General features: G+C 47.2%; 1 protein-coding gene and 1 long non-coding RNA gene across 5 annotated transcripts in view; one reads left to right on the forward strand and one right to left on the reverse strand.

Moving 5' to 3' along the window:
- Nucleotides 1-9,590: 9,590 nt before the first annotated feature.
- Nucleotides 9,591-15,471, reverse strand: LOC130296863 (uncharacterized). Of its 2 annotated transcripts, none has more exons than XR_008849315.1 (2): nucleotides 15,335-15,471; nucleotides 9,591-9,937 (listed from the first exon to the last, which is right to left on the reverse strand). It is a non-coding gene; the product is annotated as an uncharacterized LOC130296863 (long non-coding RNA). The 2 variants fall into 2 exon arrangements; XR_008849314.1 differs by having other exon boundaries at nucleotides 9,591-9,940.
- A 43-nt stretch (nucleotides 15,472-15,514) lies between these two features.
- CSE1L (chromosome segregation 1 like) overlaps nucleotides 15,515-26,609 on the forward strand; it is a 40,662-nt gene continuing 29,567 nt past the window's right edge. Inside the window, exons 1-3 of one of the 3 annotated variants that reach the window (XM_056548871.1) lie at nucleotides 15,555-15,634; nucleotides 18,242-18,301; nucleotides 18,562-18,657. In XM_056548871.1, coding sequence (XP_056404846.1) covers nucleotides 18,573-18,657 — 85 coding nt within the window. In that variant the 5' untranslated portion in view covers nucleotides 15,555-15,634; nucleotides 18,242-18,301; nucleotides 18,562-18,572. Of the gene's footprint in view, nucleotides 15,635-16,298; nucleotides 16,407-18,241; nucleotides 18,302-18,561; nucleotides 18,658-26,609 lie in introns of those variants that run through there. The other 2 variants (XM_056548872.1, XM_056548873.1) reach the window with 2 other exon arrangements.

Below are 26,609 nucleotides of genomic sequence, written 5' to 3' on the forward strand. Positions count from 1 at the left end.
AGTGAGCACACAGCTCCGTCTCCTGCTAAGTTGATCTCTTTCTCACCTAAGATATCTTCTTCTTCACCCCAACCAGCCATAATGGCATCCCAGCAAATAACAGATGACTGCAAACTACCGCCTAATATAGAGGCTGCAATGAGATCCCTTTTTCAGGAATTTAGGGAAAATCTCCAAAAAGACTTCTTGACTTCTTTGAGTTCACTAACAAAGGAAGTCACAGATATTGGCGAGAGAACAGGACACTTAGAAGAAAAAATGGGTGAATTTATGGAGGCCCATAATGCTCTAGTGGGCGATCAAAATGAGTTAAATGAGGACATGTTCGCAGTCAAACTAAAACTTGCTGATTTGGAAGATAGATCACGCAGGAACAACATCCGCTTCCGCAGCATTCCTGAAACCGTGCAGGCGGCAGATCTCAGAGAATTCTTAATTGATTATTTTACTATACTCATTCCTGAAGCAGACCAAAGGGATATGGTCATAGACAGAGTGCATAGGATTCCAAAGCTGTCACACTTGTCTGCTGATGTACCAAGAGATGTCCTGGCACGACTGCACTTTTATCATTTTAAGGAAGAAATACTTAAAAAAGCTAAAAAACCTCCTGCTCTTCCTGACAGATTTTCCCGGATATCATTGTATGCTGACTTATCCGCAGCCACTCTCAAGAGAAGAAAAGCATTTTCAGTTTCTACAAGTATTCTCCGGGATAAAGGATTCCCCTACAAATGGGGATTCCCTGTTAAGCTTCTGGTCACTAAAAATGGAACTTTACATGAACTGTGCTCTCCATCTGAAGCTCTAAAGCTGATTGAAAAATGGTTCCCAGATTCTGTCCCGGATAAAGAAAAGTCACCGAAAAGAAAAGCTGAACCTCTAACCCAAGATTGGAGAAAAGTTTGACCGATCCCACACAAACACCCCTCATCTAAAGTGCATTCTCCACCCAGATCCCCGAACTCTGCCCGTACACATGATTCTCCAACTTGATTTATTTAAATCTGATAGTGGTGTGATGCAATTTATCTCTAGCTCCTTGTGTTTGAGATTGTTATTTGACATGTACTAATATAAACTTTCTGAGGGTACTTTTGTTTATTACACTAGGTTAACCCAATTTTAGTTTATTCAGGATCTGTAGATTGTTAATCTACTGTTACTACTGTCTTGCACTACTGTTTGTACACCTTATTGTACTTAACCTGTCTTCCCCCCCCCCCCCCCCAATTAGCCTAGTCTATGTTCGACGATAGACATTGGCGAGTTCAAATTGAACAAATGCTACTTGCTCATAATTGTTACTGTTTTGTTATATTTTTTATTCAATACAGCTCTGCGGGTGCTCCATTCCTCTTTTGTATTAAAGGTCACATGAGAACTAGATGGTCAAGGGCTGGGGTAAGTGACTCGATCACACAATTCCTCCTTATCACACAAAATGGTTTTTAAATTGTCCTCATTAAATGTTAAAGGTCTTAACAGCCCATTTAAAAGGTCTCTATTCTGGAATTGCGCTCAGGAAACACACCTTCTTGAATTCGACACCATGAGGGTTAAAAACAAAAGGTTTCCTTTTATCTTCTTCACCCCAAATAAAACAAAAAAGAAGGGTGTGTTAATAGCTGTTAAGAATACAGTAGCATTCCAGTTAATTGAAGCTGTCTATGACTCATATGGTAGATACATACTGCTAAACTGCAAAATTAATAATGAGAAATTTACACTAGTCTCACTCTATGCCCCCAATAGAAAACAAACAACATTTTTTACCCATATAATGGAGATGATTAATAAACATAAATACGGTTCAGTATTATTATCGGGCGATTATAACCAAGTCTTATCACCGGCAATAGATAAATCCCTTTCTAAACCCTCGGAGAAAAATACCACCCTTTATAATACTTTATTTAAAGAAGACTTATTTGATGCATGGAGAGTCTACAACGCAAGTGATAAAGACTATACTTTTTACTCCCATCCACATAATATCTACTCCCGCATAGACCTCATTATTACTGACAAATGGCTTCTCCCCAAAAAAATTTCGGTTACAATAGGAGTCATTAGTTGGTCAGACCACGCTCCTGTCTCGGTGTCCATTCGTGAGAAATGTAATTCCCCCCCCCCCCCCCCCGTTTTCACCATGGCGACTTAACAACTCCCTTCTTAATGATCTCGTGTCCAGGTCCACTGTTGAAGGCGAGTTAACGAATTTATTTCAACATAACGATCCAGAAGATACAAGTGTACTTACTAACTGATGTGCTCATAAAGCGGTATTAAGAGGAGTATTTATTAAGATAGCTGCGACTAATAAGAAAAATAGACTAGCTAAAACACAAGAACTCCTCCGAAAAATAAAAGATTTAGAAGACTCGCATAAACAGAATCAGGACTCCCAGATATTAAAGGAACTCAAATCCCTTCGTTTTCAATTGTATCAATCCTTACAGTATAAATTCGATTACATGTTGAAGAAAACCAAAACTCAATTCTACTGGCACAGCAAGTAAGCTTTTAGCCAATAAATTCAAAAATACAATGGCGAAAACAAAAATCCTATTTATACTTAATGCCCATAATGAAAAGATAATTAATCCCCAAGGGATCTCTGAGGCATTTGCTATTATACTAAATTATATAACTTAAAAACGGATCCTAACACCCCACAACCTACTAGTGAAGCCATTAATAACTTCCTGTCCTCCATCTCATTACCTGTGGTGGATGAGGAGGCTCTTGTTTCCTTAAATGAGCACATTTCCCTTATAGATATTTCGACGGCGATTTCCTCGCTAAAACTTTGTAAATCCCCTGGCCCAGACGGCTTCACTGGTGAATACTTTCAGAAATTTTTAAAGATTGTAGCACCTCAATTGCACTTAGTTTTTAACCATATTTTTCACTCAGGACATATTCTCCCTGAAATGCTTGAGGCCTTGGTGGTGACCCTTCCAAAGCCTGGCAAGGTCCCAGATAAACCTGAAAACTTCCACCCCATCTCCCTCTTAATTAACGACTTAAAACTTTATGAGAAAATCATTGCCAATAGACTCAATAACATCTTCCCAAACTTATAAATAGCGATCAAGTTGGATTTGTCAAAAATAGACAAACGGTGGATGGAACACGCAGGTTCATTGACCTTGTTCATGAGGCTTAGACTCGTGGGTTGCCTTCTCTGCTGCTGTCCTTAGACGCGGAGAAGGCTTTCGATAGGGTCCATTGGGGATTTCTCAATTCTGTGCTAACTAAATTTGGTCTATTGGGATATATCCAAAAGGCCATTGGTGCCTTATACTCCTCACCGAAAGCTTCGGTTTATTCATCTGGTTTTCTCTCCCGTAAATTCCCTATTACGAATGGGACCAGACAGGGGTGCCCCCTTTCCCCCTTAATTTTCGCTATGCTAATGGAACCTCTGGCAGAAAAAATTAGAACTGATCCAGACTTAAGCGGATTGAATGTTGGAGGCAGGGATCACCGAATTGGGTTGTTTGCAGATGATGTTATCATGTTCTGTTCCAATCCTGAGTTGTCTCTTCCTTCTATTACTAAGATCCTTTCTGAGTTCAAAGATGCCTCGTATTATAAGGTTAATGAATCCAAATCTCAGATACTGAACCTGGGTATTCCCGATAAAAGAGCTAAACTCCTTAAGGCTAGATTCCCTTTTAGTTGGTTGGCCTCGTCCTTATAATATTTGGGCATCAAATTATCGTACCCTTCCTCACAACTCTTTAATGATAATTATATTTCATTGTTGAAAGATATCAAACAATCAGTGTCACATCTATCCACAGCCAGTATTTCTTGGCTGGGTAGACTGGCAGCAATAAAAATGATGGTCCATTCGAAGATATTATACACTTTCTGCAACGTCCCTATCTTTCTCCCATTATCTTATCTAACAAAGTTGCAGTCTGTCCTGATATATATGGGGAAATAAAGCACCCAGAGTCAAAGCAACCATCTTGTACAAACCTCTTCGAGAGGGGGGGGGGGGGAGTGGGTTGCCCCTCGGTGTTACAATACTACAGGGTGGTGCTTTTGGACCAACTTAAGTATCTCTGGTCTAATGATATATCAAAACACTGGGTACATATAGAATCTGCTATCATGGGCAGACACTCCCTACGTGACCTATTAGTGGCAGCATATTTATTTAATAAACACCCTACAATAGGTGCAATTATACATTTATGGATCTCGTATAAACTTCCTAAACAATTATTCCATATGACAGCTTCCACAACCTCTTGCTCAATTCTTGAAGCCGCTATCCCAAATTTCTGCATTATTTCTTGGATGGATAGGGGGTTAACTTCACTTGCTGACTTCTGGAAAGAAGGTGTTTTTGTATCTTTTGAAGACATTAAACATAAATATGATCTCACCAGCAAAGAATTCTATAAATTCTTGCAAATAAGACACTTGTTGTTCTCATTTAACATTGAAGCACAGACTCCGCCTTCAGTATTAACAAAATGGTTGAATTCCCCGAACACTGTTATAAAGAGGATTTCCTACTGCTACTCTATCCTCCTAGATTCATATATTCTACTACCTGATATATATAAAATAAAATGGGAGGAGGAACTTGGTGTTCAATTTTCTGATCACCAATGGTCTCGAGCCCACTCAATTGTACCTTCACTATCTAAATGCATTAACCATCTAGAAAATACTAAAAAATTATTATATAGATGGTACTTAACTCCCCAGAGAATGGCTCAATTCACTGACACATCAGCCTCTTGCTGGAGATGTAATGGAGAGGGTACTCTATCTCATATTTGGTGGTCATGCCCACCTTTATTGACTTTTTGGAGAAAGTCATATTAACTGACTCCCTGGCCATCCTCAATATAAATCTAAACTCTTTCTCCCATCTTCACAGAACTATTATTTTACACACTATATTAGTCACTAGGTTGAAAATAGCACATAAGTGGAATTCTCCTAATATTCCTTCATTGAAAGAAATGATTGTTGGAGTCAATAATAACTGCTGGCACGAATATAAAATTGCTGATTCCCAGGATAGACTGTCTTCTTTTTTGTACAGATGGGATGTCTGGCTTCACAGCCCACAGAATACAGTCCAGATTTAGTTCTTTTAACAATGTTTCCTCTCCTTAATCCAGTCTCTCATTATATGTTGATTCACACTCGCGGAGCTGCTACTCTTTTTATTTTCTTTATTTTCTGTTTGATATAGCGTGTTGATTGTTGTTTCTCTACTGAATTGATCATACAGCTGAACCAAATGAGATGTAACCTGGCTTCCTTAGTTACTATTGTACCTCGTACGTTACCTAAGTGTTGCGAAGCTGTTTTGCACTTCTTGATACTCTTTGTATTATTTTGAAAAATGTTTAATAAAATGTAAGTTTAAAAAAAAAAAAAAAGAAATGAGCTTACCTGCACTAACCTTTCGGTACCAACAGGTAGTGCAGGTGACACTGATAACAACAGCACTTACCTTATCCCTTTCCGTGCAGGGGTTCTCCGGTAATCTTGTCCGTTAACTTCAGCTCCGGGCCCAGAATGGGGCATGGACGGAACTTAGTGACATCACCTCTGCTGTTCCCTAGCAGCGGGACCCAGCAGAAAGCAGTAGTGGTGACGTCACTAAGCTCCGCCCATGCTCCAAGCCAGGTGCCCAAAGCTGAAGCTAACGGACAAGATTACCGGAGATCCCTTGCACGGAATGAGACAAGGTAAGTACCGTAGTCATCAGTGTTTCCTACACTACCTGGTTAGTGCAGATCACACTGGTGACAGGTTTCCTTTAACCTGCTGGGGAGCTGCTTTGTACAAAAAAAAACAATTGCCAAACTTGCAGTCATGCAAGAGGCCAGGATATCGTCCCTAGGGACCCCACAGTCTAAGACTGGATTTGCTTAAACCTGGTCTTAAAAAGTACCTGTCACCAAATAAACTTTTCAAACTAACTCAGGCTATGTTCCCTAACTACACCTAACACACCTCACACCCTTAAAAAAAATTCAGAGCTTTAAAAAGCTCTGTATCTTACCTTTATTTTTGCTCATTGTTACTCCGAGCGCTCCGGGTCCCTGCTCCTCCCCGAAGCGCTCGCGGCGTTTCTCTCCCTGCAGCGCCCCGGTCAGACCCGCCCCGAGATTGGTGCCTTGCCCAATCTCCCTGATTAGTTTCCACCTGTGCACTCCCTACTTATACCTCACTTCCCCTGCACTCCCTTGCCGGATCTTGTTGCCTTGTGCCTAGAGAAAGCTACTCTGTGTTTACCACTACTGTGTTCCTGACCTTCTGCTATTACCATTGACTACGAACCTTGCCGCCTGCCCCGACCTTCTGCTACGTCTGACCTTGCTCTTGTCTACTCCCTTGTACCGCGCTTATCTCAGCAGTCAGAGAGGTTGAGTCGTTGCCAGTGGATACGACCTGGTTGCTACCGCCGCTGCAAGACCATCCCGCTTTGCGGCGGGCTCTGGTGAATACCAGTAGCAACTTAGAACCGGTCCACCGACACGGTCCACGCCAATCCCTCTCTGGCACAGAGGATCCACCTCCAGCCTGCCGAATCGTGACAGTAGATCCGGCCATGGATCCCTCTGAGGTCCTGCTGCCAGTCGTCGCTGACCTCACCACGCTGGTCGCCCAGCAATCCCGACAGATCGCCCAACAAGATCACCAGCTGTCGTACTTGACCACCATGACACAGCAACTTCAGTCACAGCTACAGCAGCTTCAGTCACAGCTACAGCAACTTCAGTCACAGCTACAGCAGCAACAACCATCTCCTCCGCCGGCTCCTGCACCTCTTCCGCAGCGAGTGGCCGCTCCTAACCTCCGCTTGTCCCTGCCGGACAAATTTGATGGGGACTCTAGACTCTGCCGAGGTTTCCTGTCACAATGTTCCCTACATTTGGAGATGTTGTCGGACCAATTTCCTACAGAACGGTCTAAGGTGGCTTTCGTGGTTAGTCTCCTGTCTGGGAAGGCTTTGGCTTGGGCCACACCGCTCTTGGACCATGATTAAGACTTGTTAACAAGTCGAAACGCGTTGGTGCGTTTCGTTTGTGCTTTTACTTCATCCCCCATTTCTATTTTTGGATTTTAATATGATTCATTAAAGCCTATTTTTTATCCAGTCCTGGGAGCCGGATTTTCCTCATTTTTGCTTCATCCACACCGCTCTGGGACTGCGATGACCCTGTCGCCGCCACTGTACACTCCTTCTTCTCTGAGGTTCGCAGTGTCTTCGAGGAACCAGCCCGAGCTTCTTCTGCCGAGACTGCCCTGCTGAACCTGGTCCAGGGTAATTCTTCAGTAGGCGAGTACGCCATCCGATTTCGTACTCTCGCTTCCGAATTATCTTGGAACAACGAGGCTCTCTGCGCGACCTTTAAAAAGGCCTATCCAGTAACATCAAAGATGTGCTGGCCGCACGAGAGATTCCTGCCAACCTGCATGAACTTATCCATTTGGCCACCCGCATTGACATGCGTTTTTCGGAAAGACACCAGGAACTCCGCCAGGAAAAAGACCTTAATCCCTGGGCACCTCTCTCACGGTATCCCTTGCAATCTACCCCTGTGCCTCCCGCCGAGGAGCCTATGCAAGTAGATCGGTCTCGCCTGACTCTTGAAGAGAGGTCTCGCCGTAGGGATAAAAATCTATGTCTGTACTGCGCTAGTACCGAACATTTCTTGGTGGATTGCCCTATTCGTCCTCCACGTCTGGAAAATGCACGCACGCAACCTGCTCATGTGGGCCTCGCGTCTCTGGGTACGGAGTCTGCTTCTCCATGTCTCACTGTGCCCGTACGGATTTCTCCTTCTGCCAACTCCTCCTTCTCTGCTGTGGCCGTCTTGGACTCTGGTTCTTCTGGAAATTTTATTCTGGCCTCTTTGCTTGATAGGTACTGCATCCCGGTGACCCGTCTCATCAAGCCACTCTACATTTCTTCGGTCAACGGGGTCAAGCTGCACTGCACTGTGCGTTATCGCACAGTGCCCCTGCTTATGAACATTGGACCGCATCTCGAGAAAATTGAATTTTTGGTTTTGCCCGGCTGCACCTCTGAAGTCCTCCTCGGTCTGCCATGGCTCCAGCACCATTCTCCCACCCTTGACTGGACCACCGGGGAGATCAAGAATTGGGGTCCTGCTTGCCGCAAGAAATGCCTCACGTCTGCTCCCAGCCCCATCTGTCGGGCCTCAGTGTCTCCTCCTGTGCCTGGTCTCCCCAAGGCCTGTCAGGACTGTGCCGTGCCTCCTCATAGCCCCCGTCCTGGTGACACTCTGCCCCGTGCCAAGCCTCACCCTCTGCCCCCCCTCCCCATTCCCACTCCTTCTGACCGGTCTGCCATTCATGAGTATACCTAGGACTTCACTGTCCCCCAGAAGGAGACTCTACAATCGCTCCCAATGTCCTCGTCCCAGGTGGAGCGACATCCCGACAAAAAGAGGGGGAGACCTAAGGGGGGGGTACTGTTACGCCGAGCGCTCCGGGTCCCTGCTCCTCCCCGAAGCGCTCGCGGCGTTTCTCTCCCTGCAGCACCCCGGTCAGACTCGCTGACCGGGAGCGCTGCACTGACATTGCCGGCGGGGATGCGATTCGCATAGCGGGACGCGCCCGCTCGCGAATCGCATCCCAAGTCACTTACCTGTCCCGGTCCCCGGCTGTCATGCTCTGGGGCGCGCGGCTCCGCTCTCTAGGGCATGCGCGCGCCAGCTCTCTGAGATTTAAAGGGCCAGTGCACCAATGATGGTGCCTGGCCCAATCTCCCTGATTAGTTTCCACCTGTGCACTCCCTACTTATACCTCACTTCCCCTGCACTCCCTTGCCGGATCTTGTTGCCTTGTGCCTAGAGAAAGCTACTCTGTGTTTACCACTACTGTGTTCCTGACCTTCTGCTATAACCATTGACTACGAACCTTGCCGCCTGCCCCGACCTTCTGCTACATCTGACCTTGCTCTTGTCTACTCCCTTGTACCGCGCTTATCTCAGCAGTCAGAGAGGTTGAGCCGTTGCCAGTGGATACGACCTGGTTGCTACCGCCGCTGCAAGACCATCCCGCTTTGCGGCGGGCTCTGGTGAATACCAGTAGCAACTTAGAACCGGTCCACCGACACGGTCCACGCCAATCCCTCTCTGGCACAGAGGATCCACCTCCAGCCTGCCGAATCGTGACACTCATATAGTGCAATCTCCCAGCAGGAGAAAGTGGGCATTTCCCAGCAGGCACAACATCACTGAAGCCTGCTGGGGGACCACTTCCTCCCTCACATGGTTGCAGTGCTGTGATGAATAGAAGACCTCAAGCTCTGTGCATCTTTCAGTGAGGCTCTTTTCAGCTTTCAATGAGGCTCTGTGCACCTTTCAATCAAGCTCAGTGCATAGAGACACACTTCCTGAGTTCGGACTCCTGCCAGGCAAGGAGGAGACCATACTCACTGTATTTATTGTGGCAGGGAACAAAACAGAGCCACCTAGTTTCCGTTTTTTCTATTACATTTTAAACATATTTATGTTGATTATTTTAAAAGCAAGTGAATGGGAAAGTGTCTGCTAATTACACAAGGAACACTATATTAAAAGTTTTATTTGGTGACATGTACTCTTTATGGAAGTTAGCAACTTCTGTGGAAGAAATGGCAACCGAAGCAGAAGCCAAATCGGCCGAGTATGTGCGCCTAAATGCGCAGTTGGCTGTCGTGTCCTTAGGATCCTGCAGACTTTAGCCATCATCTGCAGGCACTACTGTTCTTTTGGACAGCTTAGAAATGGCCATGTCTACCTTTGGTACTTGCACAGGCTAAACTGATAGTTGTCTTCGAGGGCGATCTGGCAGTCATGGCACTGCAGATGTTTCCACTTGGAAGTGCTCTTCCTGAATGACATATCTCATGTGCCGTCCCCCGTAAAAGACATGGCTGCTAGGAGAAACAGAATAAACTGTTGAAACCATAAGAAGGTAAAAAGAAAGGAGGTAGACAAAATAAGTTTTTCCCCAGTTAAGCGAAACAACGCTACGACAGCAACAAAATAGAACATGCCAGACAAAAAACAAGCTAGATAATTAGCACAGGAAAGTAGTAAAGCGTAAAGCAATACCACAAATAACACTATAGTGGAATAGGTTGGCTTCAAGAAGAAAGCAGTACTGAGATACAAGATCAACAGTACGGCTGCTCTAGGAGGTCGACCGCAGGCTCAGTCAGTGTTTAAATGGCTTCCAGGGTAGAAGATTGGCTGACAGACCCAAGAAAACTGCAACCAGACATTGCAGCCACTACCACAATATATATGAATAATTGCATTAATATATATATATATATATATATAACTAACAGAAACGGATGCCAGAGAAGACCTCCCCAGCAACTCCTCTGCAAGATAAAACCATATAGTAAAGATTATAATGGACAAACATACCTCCCAACTTTTGCAAAGAGGGATAAGCCACGCACCTTTACCTTGCCCCCAGCCACACCCCTGACCACAACATCAGCCACACCCCTTATCCACGCCTGCACATGCAGAATAAGAATACTTCTTTAACAGCAATAAAGTCAGTCTGTCACCTAAGTTTAGGAGGACCTCCGATACACAGGTGACAGACTGACAACAACCCCATCATTACCACTACAGACAATATAAGTGATTACATACAGTTATATCAGAAGACTGACAACAACCCCCATCATTACCACTACAGACTATATAAGTGATTACATACAGTTATATCAGGTGACTGACTACAACTACCATCATTACCACTACTGACCATAAAGTTTATTACATACACTTATATCAGGTGATGTCGTTCACTTTCCTTTTTCTTCTCCCTCTGTCCCAGACCGTCATGATTTCTTCCAGCCACAACTGCAGAACCTGCCAGACAAACATTTCAGGCTCCGCACTTTTCCAGCATCTATAATGCCCAAAACCGTAATAATGCCCCCTTGGTTCGGGAAGAGTCAGTAGGTCTCCCGCAATAGGTAGTTAGGTCCTTCAGGTAGTTTCCCCCATTACATAGGTGTCCCAAGTAGGTAGGGCCCAACCAGAGATAGTTGCCCCTGTAGGTAAATCCCCCAGATAGCTGTCCCCTGTATGAAAACCCCAATATAAACTATATAGGTAGTAGGTAGCCACCTATTAGGTTTGTAGTTAGTCCCCATCTTAGCTAGGCAAGAATGTAGTAGATAGTTCCCCATATTAGGTAGGAAGAAGTCCCCCAAATTAGCTAGGCAGAAGTCCTACACATTAGGTAGGCAGCAGTTTCCCACATTAGCTAGGCAGCAGCCCCCCACATTAGCTAGGCAGCAGCCCCCCACATTAGCTAGGCAACAGCCCTCCTCATTAGGTAGTCAGCAGCCCTCCACATTAAGTAGGCAGCAGTTCCTGGAATTAGGTAGGCAGCAGTTCCCCACATTAGGTAGGCAGCAGTTCCCCCCACATTAGCTATGCAGCAGTCCTCCACATTAGAAAGGCAGCAGTTCCCCCGCAATAGCTAGGTAGCAGCCCCCCCCCCCAAATAGTTAGGCAGCAGTTCCCTAGCCCCGCCCCCTTCCCATGGCATACTTACCTGCTGCTGGTCTTCTTCCCCTGTGGGATGCATCTTCTTTCCTCTGCGCTCCGGTGTCTGATGACATCACGCCAGAGCGCAGATGAAGGATTAAGCCTCTTGTGTCTGCTTGGCTCACTGTAGCCACAGACACAAGAGTGACTGACAGGGTGAGGAGCCAATGGCTCAAACTTCCCACCCAGTGGCACATTTAACTGTAGACACCTCATTCGGAGACATTTACAGTTAAAGAGTACCTATCATCACAAAAACGTCTTATATTTTGTTAATCACTGTATTAGAAACAACTTTCTAATAACATGTGATTAACAAAAATGTATCTTTATATATTTTTTTTTTTTTTTTACTTTTAATAACTTACCACTAGTGGTGTCCCTACATGTCCAGGCTCATAGAGTTCGGACTCATGCCAGCCTGGCATGAGTCCGAACTGTCAGTGCAGCCGGGACACAGAAAAGCACAGCACAGCTCCCTGTTTGTCAATCAGACCGGCAGAAGCGAGCACTGTGCACTGTGCAGGGCGAATCACCTCCATCGTGCCATATGTGCCCGACATCACTCACTTCTAGATGCCAGCTGCGCTGAACAGGGAATGGAAGGATGGAAGTTTTACTCGGCAGGCTTCAGCTGATGTCACGCCTGCCGTGTAACGCCCACTTCAGCCCAAGAAACAGCCCAAGCAGTGAGCAAGCTTCAGAAAAAGATTACCCATGAAATACATGGCGAAAATCAGAAAAGCATTGGGGAGCAGGTAATGAGGAGGGCAACATACCAGGAGGTAAATGACAGCAGCTCAGATGGTGGCAGGTACTTTTTAAATGCAGGACATGTGGGGGCCGTTACAGGACAGCGGGACGTCACCCCAGAAGGATGTCGCACCAGATCCAGGACGGTTGGGAGGTATGGATAAGAGAAAAAAGGGCAGCTTGCCAAACGAAAAAGAGTTTTCAAAAAGTGAACAAAAAAGGAATGCAGAAGAAAAAACTGGGGGATCACCACCAGTCTGCCTGTCCGGTGGACAGAAAAAAAAAACACAGGGGGCTGAGGGTGATTCCCCTCTTTATTGGAGAGGTGGGAGGGTCTTCAATCTTTATTAAGGGGTAAGTGTCAATTAAATTTCCACCAGTCCTATGCAGTCCACAGGTGCGGAATACCCCATCTGTGCCGCTGGTTAGGATGTAAGGGAAACTATGCTTTGTGGAGGATTTTCTTCATACGTCACCCTGCTTTACCTGGATGAGATATTCACTATTACACATACCACAGGTAGTGTGGAAAACGTAATGCTCCCTGACCACCATTCCTGTCACTGTCACACCATATATACATAAATACATATATATAGTGGCCCAGTACAGGAGTTGCAGCCCTGTTCCGCTGCTGCCCTGTCAGGAAGACTCTATTTCAGTGACCCCTGCTACCCCCCCCCCCCCCCCGCTTCACTTATGTTCCATAAATAGTACTAAGTGCCTATGTTAACTAATGCAATGCGTGTATATATTGTTATGTACCTTTAAATACTGTTGTCATGTGTTGTAACCAGGGAAGGTACCAGTGATCAGGTGACTTATAGAGTGGCCTAGGGGACCCCTCCAGAGTCTCCCCCATATAAACCCTGGGAGGAGCTAGTTCAGTCTTTTTTGCTCTTCTCTACTGAGTGCAGTGAAGTAAAATCCAGAGTGTCTGGTGTCCTGAGGAGGCCTAAAGTCTACCATGCAGCCATGCTTCCACTAATCCAGTACCCCACGGGTGAACATCAAAATCTGGTAAGCTGCATACGGGGTGAAGTCTGTGAAGTCATTCTAGTCAAGTCATTCAAAAACAGTCTGTATACAGTCAGTGTGGTCCTGCAGCAAATTGTCCAAATCCACTACGAGTCTCAACGAGCCCTAAGGTATCTGAAGTCACTGGTCACCTCCTTGGGCTTAACTGAGCTGTTAAAGGAGAAGTCCAGTGCTGAAAAACGTATCCCCTATCCTAAGGATAGGGCATGTTTCAGATTGTGGGGGGTCTCCTGTACGGGGCTCCGGCAGCCCGCGGGAAGGGGGCGCGTTGACCACCGCACAAAGCGGCGTCTGAAACGCCCCCTCAATACAACTCTATGGCAGAGCCGGTATTGAGGGGGCGTGTCGGCCGCGGTCGTGAGGTGGTTGACACCCGTTATCAGTGAGTACAGGAGCTAGCGGGGGGGCTCAGCAGTCGGATCTGAAACTTATCCCCTATGCTTAGGATAGGGGGAGACGTTTTTCAGCACTGGACTACTCCTTTAAGATGATTACACCTATCTCAGTAAAGCTGTCGTTGTTCCATAACTTGGCATTGGAGTCATTATTTGCCTCCACGCCTAGCCCAGGATCCCGTGGTATACCTTTGGATGGTGAAGAGGTTAAACCACGCTCTGGCGTCACGAACACAAGGAGTTAGTGCCATCTGCCCTTATGGTAACAACATCTGCTCTCAACATTAGTGTTTGGCGTGAATATTCGCATTTCACATTTTTATCGCAAATTCGCGAATATTGCAAATATATCCGCTATGTATTCAACATTTTTAATATTCGTTTTTCCGCATATGCGCATGTGTGTGGTGTCCCAGTACCGTGGTGTGGTGGTCCCCAAAGTCAGAGTTACTATGCTCAGGTAGGGTCCCCCAGGTGGGACAGCCCCTAGTCGCCTCCTTCTACTCTAATTCTATAGTGTTTATATGTGTATACTGTATATTTAATAATGTGTGTATTTAAGATAATATATAGTATACTTACCTTGTTAGCATCACAGGACCTTCGGTCATGTGACTATGTTAATTCCTCACATGCTACCCATAACTCTTTGTAATGGTGATTGACAGAAGTATTGGACCAATTAGCTCTAGTCCAGCCCCTGCCCATATAAAGGAGCTGTAGCCAATTAATTGCTCTCTTGGGTTGCTGCTCTCGTGGATGCCAGACTAGCAGGACGGATCTGTGCAACTTTCAAAGACACGCTAGGCCAGAAAACCTACCGGCCTCAGCTGAACTAAACCGTGAGTTCTAAACTAATCCCAGCTAAAGCTAGCATGACTACTGGACCGCAACTAAATCCCCTAAATCCAGTGGAACAGCGCATATCATCCTAAAGACTCTAAATTGCTCAAGGTCCCAACCTTTGTCAATCTCCAAGAGAATTTGCATGTATAGAGACTGTTTAGGTTATGAAGCTTGCATAAAATCTTCAGTAAATTTCAAACTGTTTTCAGCAAACTCTCCGGTGGACATTCAATTATTCTCTACCTCCCTATCGTTCTTGGGAAGGGTGGCGGTAGGACAAGCATTACAGAGGAGCCCTCACCCTGGCATCACGAATAGCAAGGGTTAACCAGACACCCATCAGTCACCGCACAGCTACACCCCATATACCCTACTCCCCCAGGATATCACATGTAAACATTCGCATATTCCTTCTTTTCACTTGTGGGCCAATTAGAATAATACAAATACACTTGTCAGAGGTTATCAACAACATCCCTAGCAACCAATAGTAAACCCCCCCCCCCCCCCTCACTGTTTTCTTCCTTGAATACGCGAATATGCAACTATTCACATATGTGAATATAACGAACACGTGAAATATGCGAATATAGGACGAAATATCACGAATTTGAATATGACCAATGCGGCTTATCACACCCTCACCACACACACATATATCTATATCATCTATATATATCTATATCTATATATATATATATCTGTATATGAACACACATGATATGTGAAGTAAAATCATCATCATCATGATTCAGGAGACCGCGCATTCTCCTCACGCAGACACATCCGAGGGGGTGACATAAGATCCAGCGAGCAGACTTTTGACATGCGCAGTGGAGGTGGGCGCTCTCGTGGGGATAAGGCGCATTCTGAGAACGCGCACTGGCGGTGGGTGTGCGCAGGAAGGAGGCGTGATCTCGGACATGCGCAGTAAGGCCGGCGCGCCATTTTGCCGGAGTTTGAATGTGAGGTGCTGAGGCGGCCGCGCCGGGGCCTGAGAGCGGAGCCTGTGATTAGGTGAGGGCGGCAGCGTGGTGTGAGGCCTTGCTATCGCTGGATGTCTGCTATGGCGTGTGTGTGAGAGTCCGGCCTTACCTCTATACCAGCCCCATCATATGGATACTGCGAAGTCACGGCCTGCACCACTAACTCTCCGTGCCCGGGGGGGTAATCTCCTTCCATAGATGCATGCGTGTGTGTATATATATAAATGTGTATGTATACTGAGAGTTCTAGCCTGAACTAAGCAGCGGAGTGTGCCTCCTGTGTTCTGGTATTTTAAGACGTATTTAAGGCGCATTTTGCATTTCAGTCCTATGGGTGTCAGGCCATGTTCACATGTGGGTTCAGAAGATGGAGCAATTGCTGTGACTAGCTCAGTGTTTCCCAGCCAGGGTACCTCCAGCTGTTGTAAAAGTACAACTTCCAGCATACCTGGATAGCCTTCGGCTGTATGGGCATGCTGGGTGTTGTAGTTTTGCAACAGCTGGAGGAACTCAGGCTGCCCTAGTTGTAGCATTGCTCCTCTTCCCTGTGCCGAATAGTTATAGACTGGAGCAGCCCCACAAGGGGTTAACTTAACAGTGACTGGCAACCAAACTATGCTAGGCTCCGCCCCCTGGCTGTCATTGGTGGCGGCTGGCTCCCTGTCCTCCCTTTTGGAGCATCTCATTGGGGTTTGCTTGGCTGCGACTGAGGCTTCACATGGAGGCTCCAGAGGTTTCCTGCAGGAGAAGCGGACTGTGGGGTCACATCTGTATATAGTGTGGGGGGGTTCAGACCTTGTCTAGTAAGTGAGAGCACATACCCCCTCCCCTCCTCTGCCCGTCATGGTCACCCTCTCACTATCATGGGCATTTGGTTATTTCCCTGTCTGATGTGTGGCATGGCAGAGGCCGGTAGCTGGATTGCCAATGTTCGTGAGTCCCCCAGGTGTGAAGTCCTGTAGTGTAGAATGTATTGTGATGACCCAACAGAGATAAGTGTTCAGGAGGCTACTGCATTGTCTGGGGGTAATAGTGAATTCTAGAGTACGACCAGGCTCCAGACTATGTGGCACACTGTAGCATGCAGCTTGCTGTGTTCACACCATGTTTTTGCAGTACAGTTCCTGTATCAGTTTTTTTTGATGCATAACAGGTTCCTCAAAACTGGACTAAACTGTATCAAAACTTGTGTACAAATTGTATCCCGTATACAGTTCGGTTTAATTTTTTAATTTTTTTTTGAAGAAAAAAGTTTTTAACTTTTCACTCCATTATGAATAAAGTTTTACTTGTTTGATTGAAATTCCAAGAAAAAAACTTTCAAGGTGCACTGAGCATGTGTAAAGTTTAAAACCGTATGGAACCATATGAACTAGGTATTGGCCAATATTGATTTTTTTTTTTTTTTTTTTTTTTTTAGGGCCGATACCGATAACCTGTGAACTTTCAGGTCGACAGCCAATAACTTATACCGATATTCTGGTATAAGTTATCGGCTATTTCCCCCCCCCCCCCCCTAATATCCTTTGTAAAATGTGTGTGTGCGGGTATACCCTGATAAACTGTCTCTGGCCCCGCACCCACCCGCTTCTCTCCCCCTGCTGGTCCTGAGTCCAACCACCGCCGCTGCCCCATTGCCTCCCCCATCCCCAGTGTTGTATTTACCTGTTCCCGGGGTCTGCGCTACTTCTGGCTCCTGCGGCGTCCTGAGCGGTCACTGCAGTACGGGATAAAAATGGACAAAACCGGATGCATCGTTTGGCATATGGTTTTCAATGGAGAGTCAATGCACACGGGTTTCGAATTGAAAACGTATACGGGAACTGTATTGCAAAAAACGTGGTGTGAACCCAACCTAAGGTTGGGTTCACATCGCGTTTTTCCCCATACGTGCCCACATACTGCTGGGGGGGGGGGGGGGGGCTAAAAACTTGTGCTCCCGTATGCGCCCGGTATGTAATTAATTTCAATGAGCCGACTCCGGTCGGCTAATTTTTCTACCGGTTTTCTACCGGACCTAAAACCATAGTCAACCACTGTTTTAGGTCCGGTAGAAGACCGCATACGGGGAAAAATGAGCACCGGTCGGCTCATTGAAATGAATTACATACGGCCGGGATACGGGAGCGCAAGTTTTTAGCTCCCCCCAGCCGTATGCGCTCCTGTATGGGGGAAAAACGTGATGTGAACCAAGCCTAATTAATACTGATGAGTGATACACTTGTATACAGACCAGGGCATGTGCTGGAGCTGCCCGTGTTATTACAACTTCAGGAGAAAACAAAGTGGTCATCTTGGGAGGGTAACGCAGTAGAAAAGTGCTGCTGGCACACATAGCATTGGGGTCAGGACAGGTAGAGTTCAGAAGTTTCTGTGGGTAGCTCCTTGATCTTGACTCCTGGTATTTATAGGGCACCATAGGGGTCTGCACAATCAGGTTTGGAGTCTTCCCCAGGGGTTCTCACTATGGTGTCTGTAGAGCAGTGTTTCCCAACCAGGGTGCCTCCAGCCTCTGGGAGTTGTAGTTTTGCAGCTGCTGCAGGCACCCTGGTTGGGAAACACTGCTGTAAAGGTTGTGCTGGAAATGAAACTGTCATTGTCCGATTGCAGATTCTTATGAGGTTTGCATTACTTACAGGTGATAGTTTTACCACAAAGGTTTCAGCAGGATAAGGAAGCAAACAGATCACTAGTGAAGGTGAGTCAGAACCTCAGTATCTTGCAGAATGTTACTCTGATCTATACATTTTACCCACCACTCATTACCCCTGCTGGCCTTTCCATCTGGTATACATTTCCCATTGACCAGCCAGGAGTGCCGCACTTGGTGTCTGCTCCATATAATATATGGTTACAGGGACAGTTTCTCAGCTGTAATGAGATGTGCATGCCTTTATCGTCACATTCGTAGGTTTCACCCTTTCACATGGTGTCTGATCTTTCCTTTTTATTTTTTAGGTTTTATCACCATGGAGTTAAGTGATGCCAACCTGCAAGGCCTGACAGAATACCTGAGAAAAACGCTGGACCCTGACCCTGCAGTGCGCCGGCCAGGTAGATATAATTTGAGAAGTAAAGTGGCGCCTAAAAAATCCACTGTAGAGGTAGCAGGAGGGCTTACCTCTACTTCCTTAGGGGCCATGGTTCTGTCATTGATGGAGTCTTGCTGGACCAGGCTTTATCAATGGAGCGCAGAACACACAGATCAATGGAGTTGAATAGAACTGCATTGATCTGAATGAGGAATCCAATGCTTCCTCCTAAAAGCCCCGTGGGGAATTTATAGTGTCAAAAAAAAAAAAAAAAAAAAAAAAGTTTAATAAAAGTAAGAGACACACCCTGTCATATTGAAAGTTCAAATCACCCCCTTTTCCTATATAAAAAAACATAATCATCGCCGGTGATTGGCTGAGTGCAGTATGACTCACCGACCACTGGCAACCAGGAAGAGGATCGCGACGGAGGCCTGTTTATTTTTCTTTACTGCCGGCAGTATGGACGATAATTTTCCTATTCCGGAGTTCTCCTTTAACCCCTTAACGACCAAGGACGTATATTTACGTCCTTGGCCGGCTCCCGCCATACAACGCGGGGTCACGCGGTGACCCCGCGTCATATCGGGTCGGTCCCGGCATGTATCTGATGCCGGGACCCGGGGCTTATAGCGCGCGGCAACGATCGCGGTGCCGCGCGCTATTAACCCTTTAGACGCTGCGTTCAAAGTTGAACGCCGCGTCTAAACCGAAAGTGAAAGCTGCCCGGCTGCTCAGGGGTTAAAGATGGGTAACCAGAGTAATACATGGAATAGGACAGCCTAGGGGTGTTTTTATAACTATGTATAAATATATCTGGGGATAAAACAGAAATTTCTCCCATGATCTATTTGTACCTAGTACTGCACTCGATGTATAAAGGTTTCTACTAAGGATGTCCCGATACCATTTTTTTTAAGTACCCATACTTTAATTCTGGTACTTGCCGATGCCAAGTACGAGTACTTTTATTTGAAAGGGAATCTGACACCAGGGTGACCTGGTTTCTTCCGCTGGTTACCGTATATGTGGGTTCTTTGTTGTGTACAATGGAAGCGGCTGCTGTAGTATGAGCCAAGATCTCTCTCTTCTCCATTGGACAGAACAGGGAATTTGCATTGGCGGCGAGACCTATGTACACATGGTGACAGTGGGGCCCCATTTAAACAGCAGCAGCCCCCCCCCCCCTCCTCTCACCTGTCGGGTGCTGGTGCAGCCGCTCCACTGCCCCGTTCTCCCGTCCTCTGGTCCGCATCATTGCGTCCTATGGAGGAGCATGTGACATATACGTTACTTTGCTTCATCCGTAGCATTACGCTGGGCGCAGGGGAGGAGGTGGAGTGACATGTGTGTCACGTGCTCCTCCATGGAACACTATGATACGGACAGGAGGACAGAAGAACGGGTCAGAAGAGTGGCAGCAGGTATCGGGTATGGTATCGGCGACATTAAACGAGTCCCCGATACCATGCAAATGGCTAGTATCGGCCCTGATACCGATACCAGTATTGGTATCGGGACATCCCTAGTTTCCACACCAGTGCAGACAGGGTTCTTTACTCTTAGAGCAGTGACACTATGGAACTCTCTGCCAGAGGAAGTGGTCATTGTGAGCTCAGTCCAAAAGAGACCTGGAGACAATTCTGGAAAGTACAGTAACCCCCCGACATATGATCAAATCGACATACGATGGCCTCTCAGAGGCCATCGCATGTCTTTGTCAGCATCGACATACGATGCTTTTATATGTCGGGGCCATCGCATTAACTGCTCTCCGACAGCGCAAAATGCTTAAGCTGCTGTCGGATAGCAGTTTAAGCATCCCGGACAGGTTCACTTACCTATCCCCGATGCTCATTGTCCTCTTCGCGATCCTCCGGCGTCTTCCGCATCTTCTCCAGGGTCCGTCACCAGAAAGCGAGGCCCGTACCCTGCAGAAGATGCGGAAGAAGCCAGAGGATCCCGAAGTGGACCCGGAGCAGCATCGGGAGCCCCTGGGACAGCATCCGGAGCGGTGAGGACACGGTCCGGAGCGGCGGGGACAGGTGAGTATAACTTCCTATACTTTACATTGCACGAATCCCTCAACATATGATGGATTCGACAAACGATGGGTCGTTTGGAACGAATTGCCATCATATGTTGAGGGACCACTGTAATAACATAAGAGGTTATGGATACTAGATTTATAGAGACAGAAAGTTCATCCAGGGATTTATTCTTATTGCCATGTTTGAGTCAGTAAGGAATTTATTCCCCCTGGTATGGGGCAATTTGCATCAGCCTCATAAGGGACACTATCGGATTATAGATTAAACTTGATAGACTCTGGTCTTTAACCGTATTAACTATGTTACTATATCTGCATTGTGCTGCTTTATAACTGTTACTGAGAAACCAGTGGTCAGTGGAGAGAATCCATTATAACCATCCTTTAATCCGCAAACATTCACAAGCCTTATAGGGGATGAACGAGACAACTAGAACACATTTTTAGTTATTTTTTTTTATTTTTTTTACACAGTCAAGTTGCTCTCTTCCTGACAACTCCTGCAATCACTGGTAACACCCCTTTCTCTCAAGTAGCTTATTACTATTGTAAAACAAAAATAGAGAAAAAGACACAGCCGCACATCCACCATTTATATTTTGATCTACTTGCTTCTCAGCATAAATTCAAACACTAACAGGTTTTTAGTATACATTGTGATCAAAAAGTACAAGCCCACTTGCCACCTCAAGCCCACCTATTTAGAGTGGGTCCCTAACCCAACATTGGCGTAGTGCTGGGCGGTGACCACTGCCTCCACAACACCAAGGCCACAGGGGGAATGACCCAGTGGCCAGGCAGCCCCACTGCTGCCCAACCAAGCCCCTGGCTCCGGGCCACACCACCCCACAGACAAAGCATCACAGTAACAATGACCGCCGCAGTGCAACCACACCAATGTGAATACTTACCAATTGCTCCCTGCCAGTGTCAGGTTAGGGACCCACTCTGACTAGGTCACCTTGCCGTGGCGAGTGGGCTTGTACTTTTCTTTATTGGCTCCATTGGGGGACACAGACCTTGGGTATATGCTGCTGTCACTAGGAGGTTTAACGCTATGGTAACAAGAAAATTGTCAGCCCCTCCCAGGCACCTGAGCTAATCAGTTTTAGCTTAGTGTCTGTAGGAGGCAGACGCTTGGTCTGGAGCTCCAGACCTGGTCAATTTTATTTAATTTTTTTCAGTTTAGGGACGTTTAGTTAGAATTTTTTTTTTTCTCCCTTTTTCTCTTTTCAGGTGGAGTCTCAGGATCATAGCGTTCACTGTTTGAGTCATGTACTGTTATCCCCTTCTTGCCACTGGTCAGTGCCTGGGGTTGTACCTTTGGGTCCGGGTCCCCCTGCTCGTCTGGCTGTCTCAGCCGGCATGATGCAGGTGACTAAAAGCTGACTGAAGACTTCATGAGGGAAGTCTCCTAGAAAAAAGATGAGTACTTCTCCCCCCCCCCCCCCCCCCCTTTTTTTTTTCCTACAGGTTTCGGCATTCTCAACCTCTGGAGACCCCCATGTTTGGTGCCCACTCCTCTTTGGCGAGTTCCTTTATTGTCGGCAGCGCAGTTTGCGCTAGCTCGGTGGTCCCCTGCCTTCTCCGGCCTCACTCCCGGTACCTTACCGGCATTAGGAGGCCTTTGCAGGCTGGCCGCAATGCACGGAGCTCCCAGACCGTAACCCGGCCACTCTATTCCGGCTGGGCTTTGGGTCCTATCGTGCTTTAACGTGAGCATTGTGCCTTCCTATCAGCGCGGTGCGTGGGCTTCAGGGACTATTTCTGACCAATGAGGGCTCTCCTAAGGTTAATCCGGCCCCCTTCATCGCATTGGTCTAGTCTCCCGGCTCCTCTTCCCCCTGGAAACTGCCTGGAAACATCCTGACAAACATTTTCAGGGTACTAAAAAGGTTCAGGCACAATTTCTTTTTGCCAAGGAACTCATTGCCAAAGTGGACATCCCCCTCCATCAGTGGATCCACCTGTCTCCCACCTGTCAAAATCCACTATCCTGCCTTTGGCAGATGCAGCTTCCTTTAAAGACCCGGCGGATAAGAGAATTGAAAATCTGGCAAAATTTGCCTTTTGAAGCAGCAGGTTTTTCATTACTTTCTGCTATTGCTTCCACTTTGGTGTCAAAAGCCCTTTCTATCTGGGCTTCTCAAATCAGACAGGGTATTCTATCTGGGTCCCCTACTGAGGAACTGGCGGACTTAGCACTTCAACTCCTCGCTGCTGGGGACTTTTTGTGCTCTGCTTCCATGGAGTTGGCCTGTTGTGCAGCCTTTGGCCACTGGTAATCTGGTGGCGCTACATCGTTCCATGTGGCTCAAAGCCTGGGATGCTGATGCCGCTTCCAATAAATCTCTTACGGAGCTTCCTTTTAAAGGTTCTCGCCTGTTTGGTTATCATATTCAACGGCTATCGGATAGTTTGCGTCCTTTCGGGAGGACTGCTTTTTTTTCGTTCACGCCCCCCGCGTTCCCCTTCGGTGGCAAGGGCCTTTCGGGGCGTGCTTTGGTCCCTCATCGCTCAGGGAGTGATTATCCCAGTTCCTCCCAGGGAGCATTTTTCAGGTTTCTATTCCAACCTGTTTGTGGTCCCCAAAAAAAGGGTTCCATTTGCCCGATCTTGGACCTGAAGTGTCTCAACCGACATCTTCTTCTCCGTCATTTCCGTATGGAGTCTTTCGTTCGGTAGTGGCGTCTATGGATCAGGGGGAGTTTCTTTCCTCGGTGGACATCAGAGATGCCTATCTCCACATTTTTCCATCACATCAGCGTTATCTTCACTTCGCAGTCCCGGAGAGCCATTTTCAGTTTGTGGCCCTTCCCTTAGGATTGGCCACTGCTCTGAGGGTTTTCTCCAAGGTCCTGGCGGCAGTGGTCGCCCTCTTGTGAGCATGGGGTGTTTCAGCAGTGATCCCCTACCTGGATGACTGCTTGGTCAAGGCTCCAACCAGGGCCCAGAATCGGGAGTCTCCACCTCACTCTTCAATCCTTGTCTCTGTTTGGCTAGATGACCAATCGGGCCAAGTCCAACCTAACTCCTTCCCAGTCTCTGGTCTTCCTGGGACTCCAGTTCGACACGGCGTCCGCCAGAGCGGAGTTGGAATTCTCTGGAAAACCCATCCCTGTTTCCATTCGATTCTGCCTGGAGGTCCTGGGCTGGATGTTGGCGGCCATGGAAACCGTTCCTTTTGCCCAATTTCATTGTCTGCCTCTTCAGATCTCCGCTATCCCTCGATTGCAGGATCATCCTGCCCCCCCCCCCCCCCCAGATCCCGTCATTCCCGTCTGTGGTGGTTCCACTCCCCTATTTGTCAGTGGCGATCCTTTCTGCCTCTCTCCTGGCAAGTCATCATGATGGATGCCAGTCTCAGCGGTTGGGGAGGGGTCTTCAGGGACCGGACAGTCCAGGACCATTGGTTCTCCCAAGAATCCCTTCTCTCAATCAACATCTTGGAAATCAGGGCAATCTATCTTTGCCTACTCCATTGGGAGCGCCTTCTCCGGGACTGTCCTGTTCGTGTACAGGCAGACAATTCCACAGCTGTGGCTTACATCAATCGCCAGGGCAGCACCCGCAGCTCAGCAGTGATGGCCGAGGTCTCAAAGATTCTTCTTTGGGCAGAACTCAGGGTTCCATCCATCTCAGCGATTCACATACCGGGTGTGGACAACTGGGAGGCGGACGTACTCAGCCGATCCTCCGCTGACCCAGGCAAGTGGTCACTTCATCCAGAAGTTTTTGCGCACATCTGCAATCTCTGGGGCACTCAGGACGTGGACCTATTTGCGTTGCTCTTCAACCACAAGGTTCCTCGCTTGGTGGTGAAGTCTCAGGGTCCCTTGGCTCTAGCAGTGGACGCCCTGGTTATTCCTTGGTCTCACTTTGCCCTACTCTATCTCTTCCCTCCTCTTCCTCTCCCTCCCAGGGTCCTGAGGAAACTCAAGGTGGTAGGGCGTCCCTGTCATTCTTGTGGCTCCGGAGTGGCCCAGGAGGGCGTGGTACGCAGATGTGGTCCGGCTACTTGGTGACGTGCCACTTCGCCTCCCACTCCGTCCAGACTTTCCCAGGGGTCTTCTTTGCCATCCCAGTTTACAGTTGCTGCATTTGACGGCATGGCGGTTGAGACAATGGTTTAAAGAGCTAGGGGGTTTTCGGCCCGGGTTGTTCGCTCGATGATCAGGGCGCGCAAGCCCTCTTCTGCTAAGATATACCACAGTGTTTGTCGGTCTTACTTTAGTTGGTGTGAATCCCACGATTTTTCCACGGTTACTTTTCTCTCTCCCTCGACTTCTTTCCTTTTTGCAGTCTGGGTTAGAACATCATTTAGCTCTCGGCTCCCTTAAAGGACAAGTTTCGGCTCTTTCCGTTCTTTCAACACCCCCTGGCGTCTGATCCTCATATCTGGACTTTTCTTCAGGGGGTTGCTCACGCGGCCCCGCCGTACAGATCGCCTACTCCCCCTTGGGATCTGAACTTGGTTCTTGGGGCCCTGCAGGGTGCTCCCTTTGAACCTCTCAAAGACGTTCTGCTACATCTACTTTCCTGGAAGGTGGCGTTCCTGATTGCGGTCACTTCTATTAGGAGGGTTTCAGAGCTGGCAGCTCTGTCCTGTCGCTCTCCCTACCTGATCATCCACCAGGGCAATTTTTTTTTCTTCTCTTCCTCCCTGTTCTGTCCTTCTTACCTAAGGTGGTTTCCGCCTTTCTTCTCAATGAGGATATCGTCCTTTTTGTCCGGCTCCTTCTCATCACAAGGAACGTTTGCTCCATAAACTGGATGTGGTCTGAGCAGTTTTTTTGTTCTTACGGAAGGTCGTCGTAAAGGACTACCAGCTTCAAAGGACACCATTTCTCGGTGGATCCGCTCAGCTATTTCGTAGGCTTATCTCTGCAAGGGGAAGACTCCACTCTTTAGGGTCTCAGCCCATTCCACTCATTCTGTCGTGGCCTCCTGGGCGCTCCGCAACAGGGCTTCAGCCTCACAAAGTTTAAGCGGCCACCTGGTCGTCTTTGCACACTTATACGAAATTCTACCAGGTTCATACTTTTGCATCTGCTGCTAGTCTGGGTCGCAAGGTGTTGCAGGTGGCTGTGGTCCGGCCTACCTCCTTATTTGATCCTTTTACCCACCCTGAGGATTGCTTTGCTACGTCCCAAGGTCTGTGTCCCCCAATGGAACCGATAAAGAAAAGGAGATTTTTATGCTTACCGTGAAATCTGTTTCTTGGCGGATCCATTGGGGGACACAGCACCCACCCAATTTTCTGGTGTTCCTGGTTTGGTTGTCCGTCTGAGGGTGTTTCAGTTGATTTTTATTCTTCGGTTCCTCGGACAGTTAATTATTTATTTATATTTTATTTTTCTTACCTTTTCAGTCCTCTCCTACTGCTCTGGGACTAAAACTGATTGGCTCAGGGGCCTGTGGGCGGGTATATCCTGCTGGGAGGGGCTGACTTTTTTTTTCTTATCATAGTGTCAAGCCTCCTAGTGACAGCAGCATATACCCAAGGTCTGTGTCCCCCAATGGATCTTCAAAGAAAGATTTTACGGTAAGAATAAAAATCTCCATTTTGATCAAGATGTATACTAACAACCTGTTTTTGAAATCATGCTGAGAAGCAAGTAGATCAAAATACAATACTTTTTAGTGTGCTGTGTTAAAAAAAAAAAAAATTTTTTTTAGGCATAATTAGGGCATGTCAGGTCGGACAGATTCCCAAAGGAAAAACATGGTTAGGGCACGCCTTGTAGGGAGGGGATCTGTGATCAGAGTTGCTTGTTTGTCCAGGGTTACTGTATCCTTAAAGGGGTACTCTGGCGCTTAGACATCTTATCCCCTATCCAAAGGATAGGGGATAAGATGCCTGATTGCGGGGGTCCTGCCGCTGGGGACCCCCGTGATCTTGCACATCGCACCCCGTTAAAATC

Source organism: Hyla sarda, chromosome 12 (genome assembly GCF_029499605.1).
Source record: "Hyla sarda isolate aHylSar1 chromosome 12, aHylSar1.hap1, whole genome shotgun sequence".
In the NCBI taxonomy this organism is placed as follows: Eukaryota; Metazoa; Chordata; class Amphibia; order Anura; family Hylidae; genus Hyla; species Hyla sarda.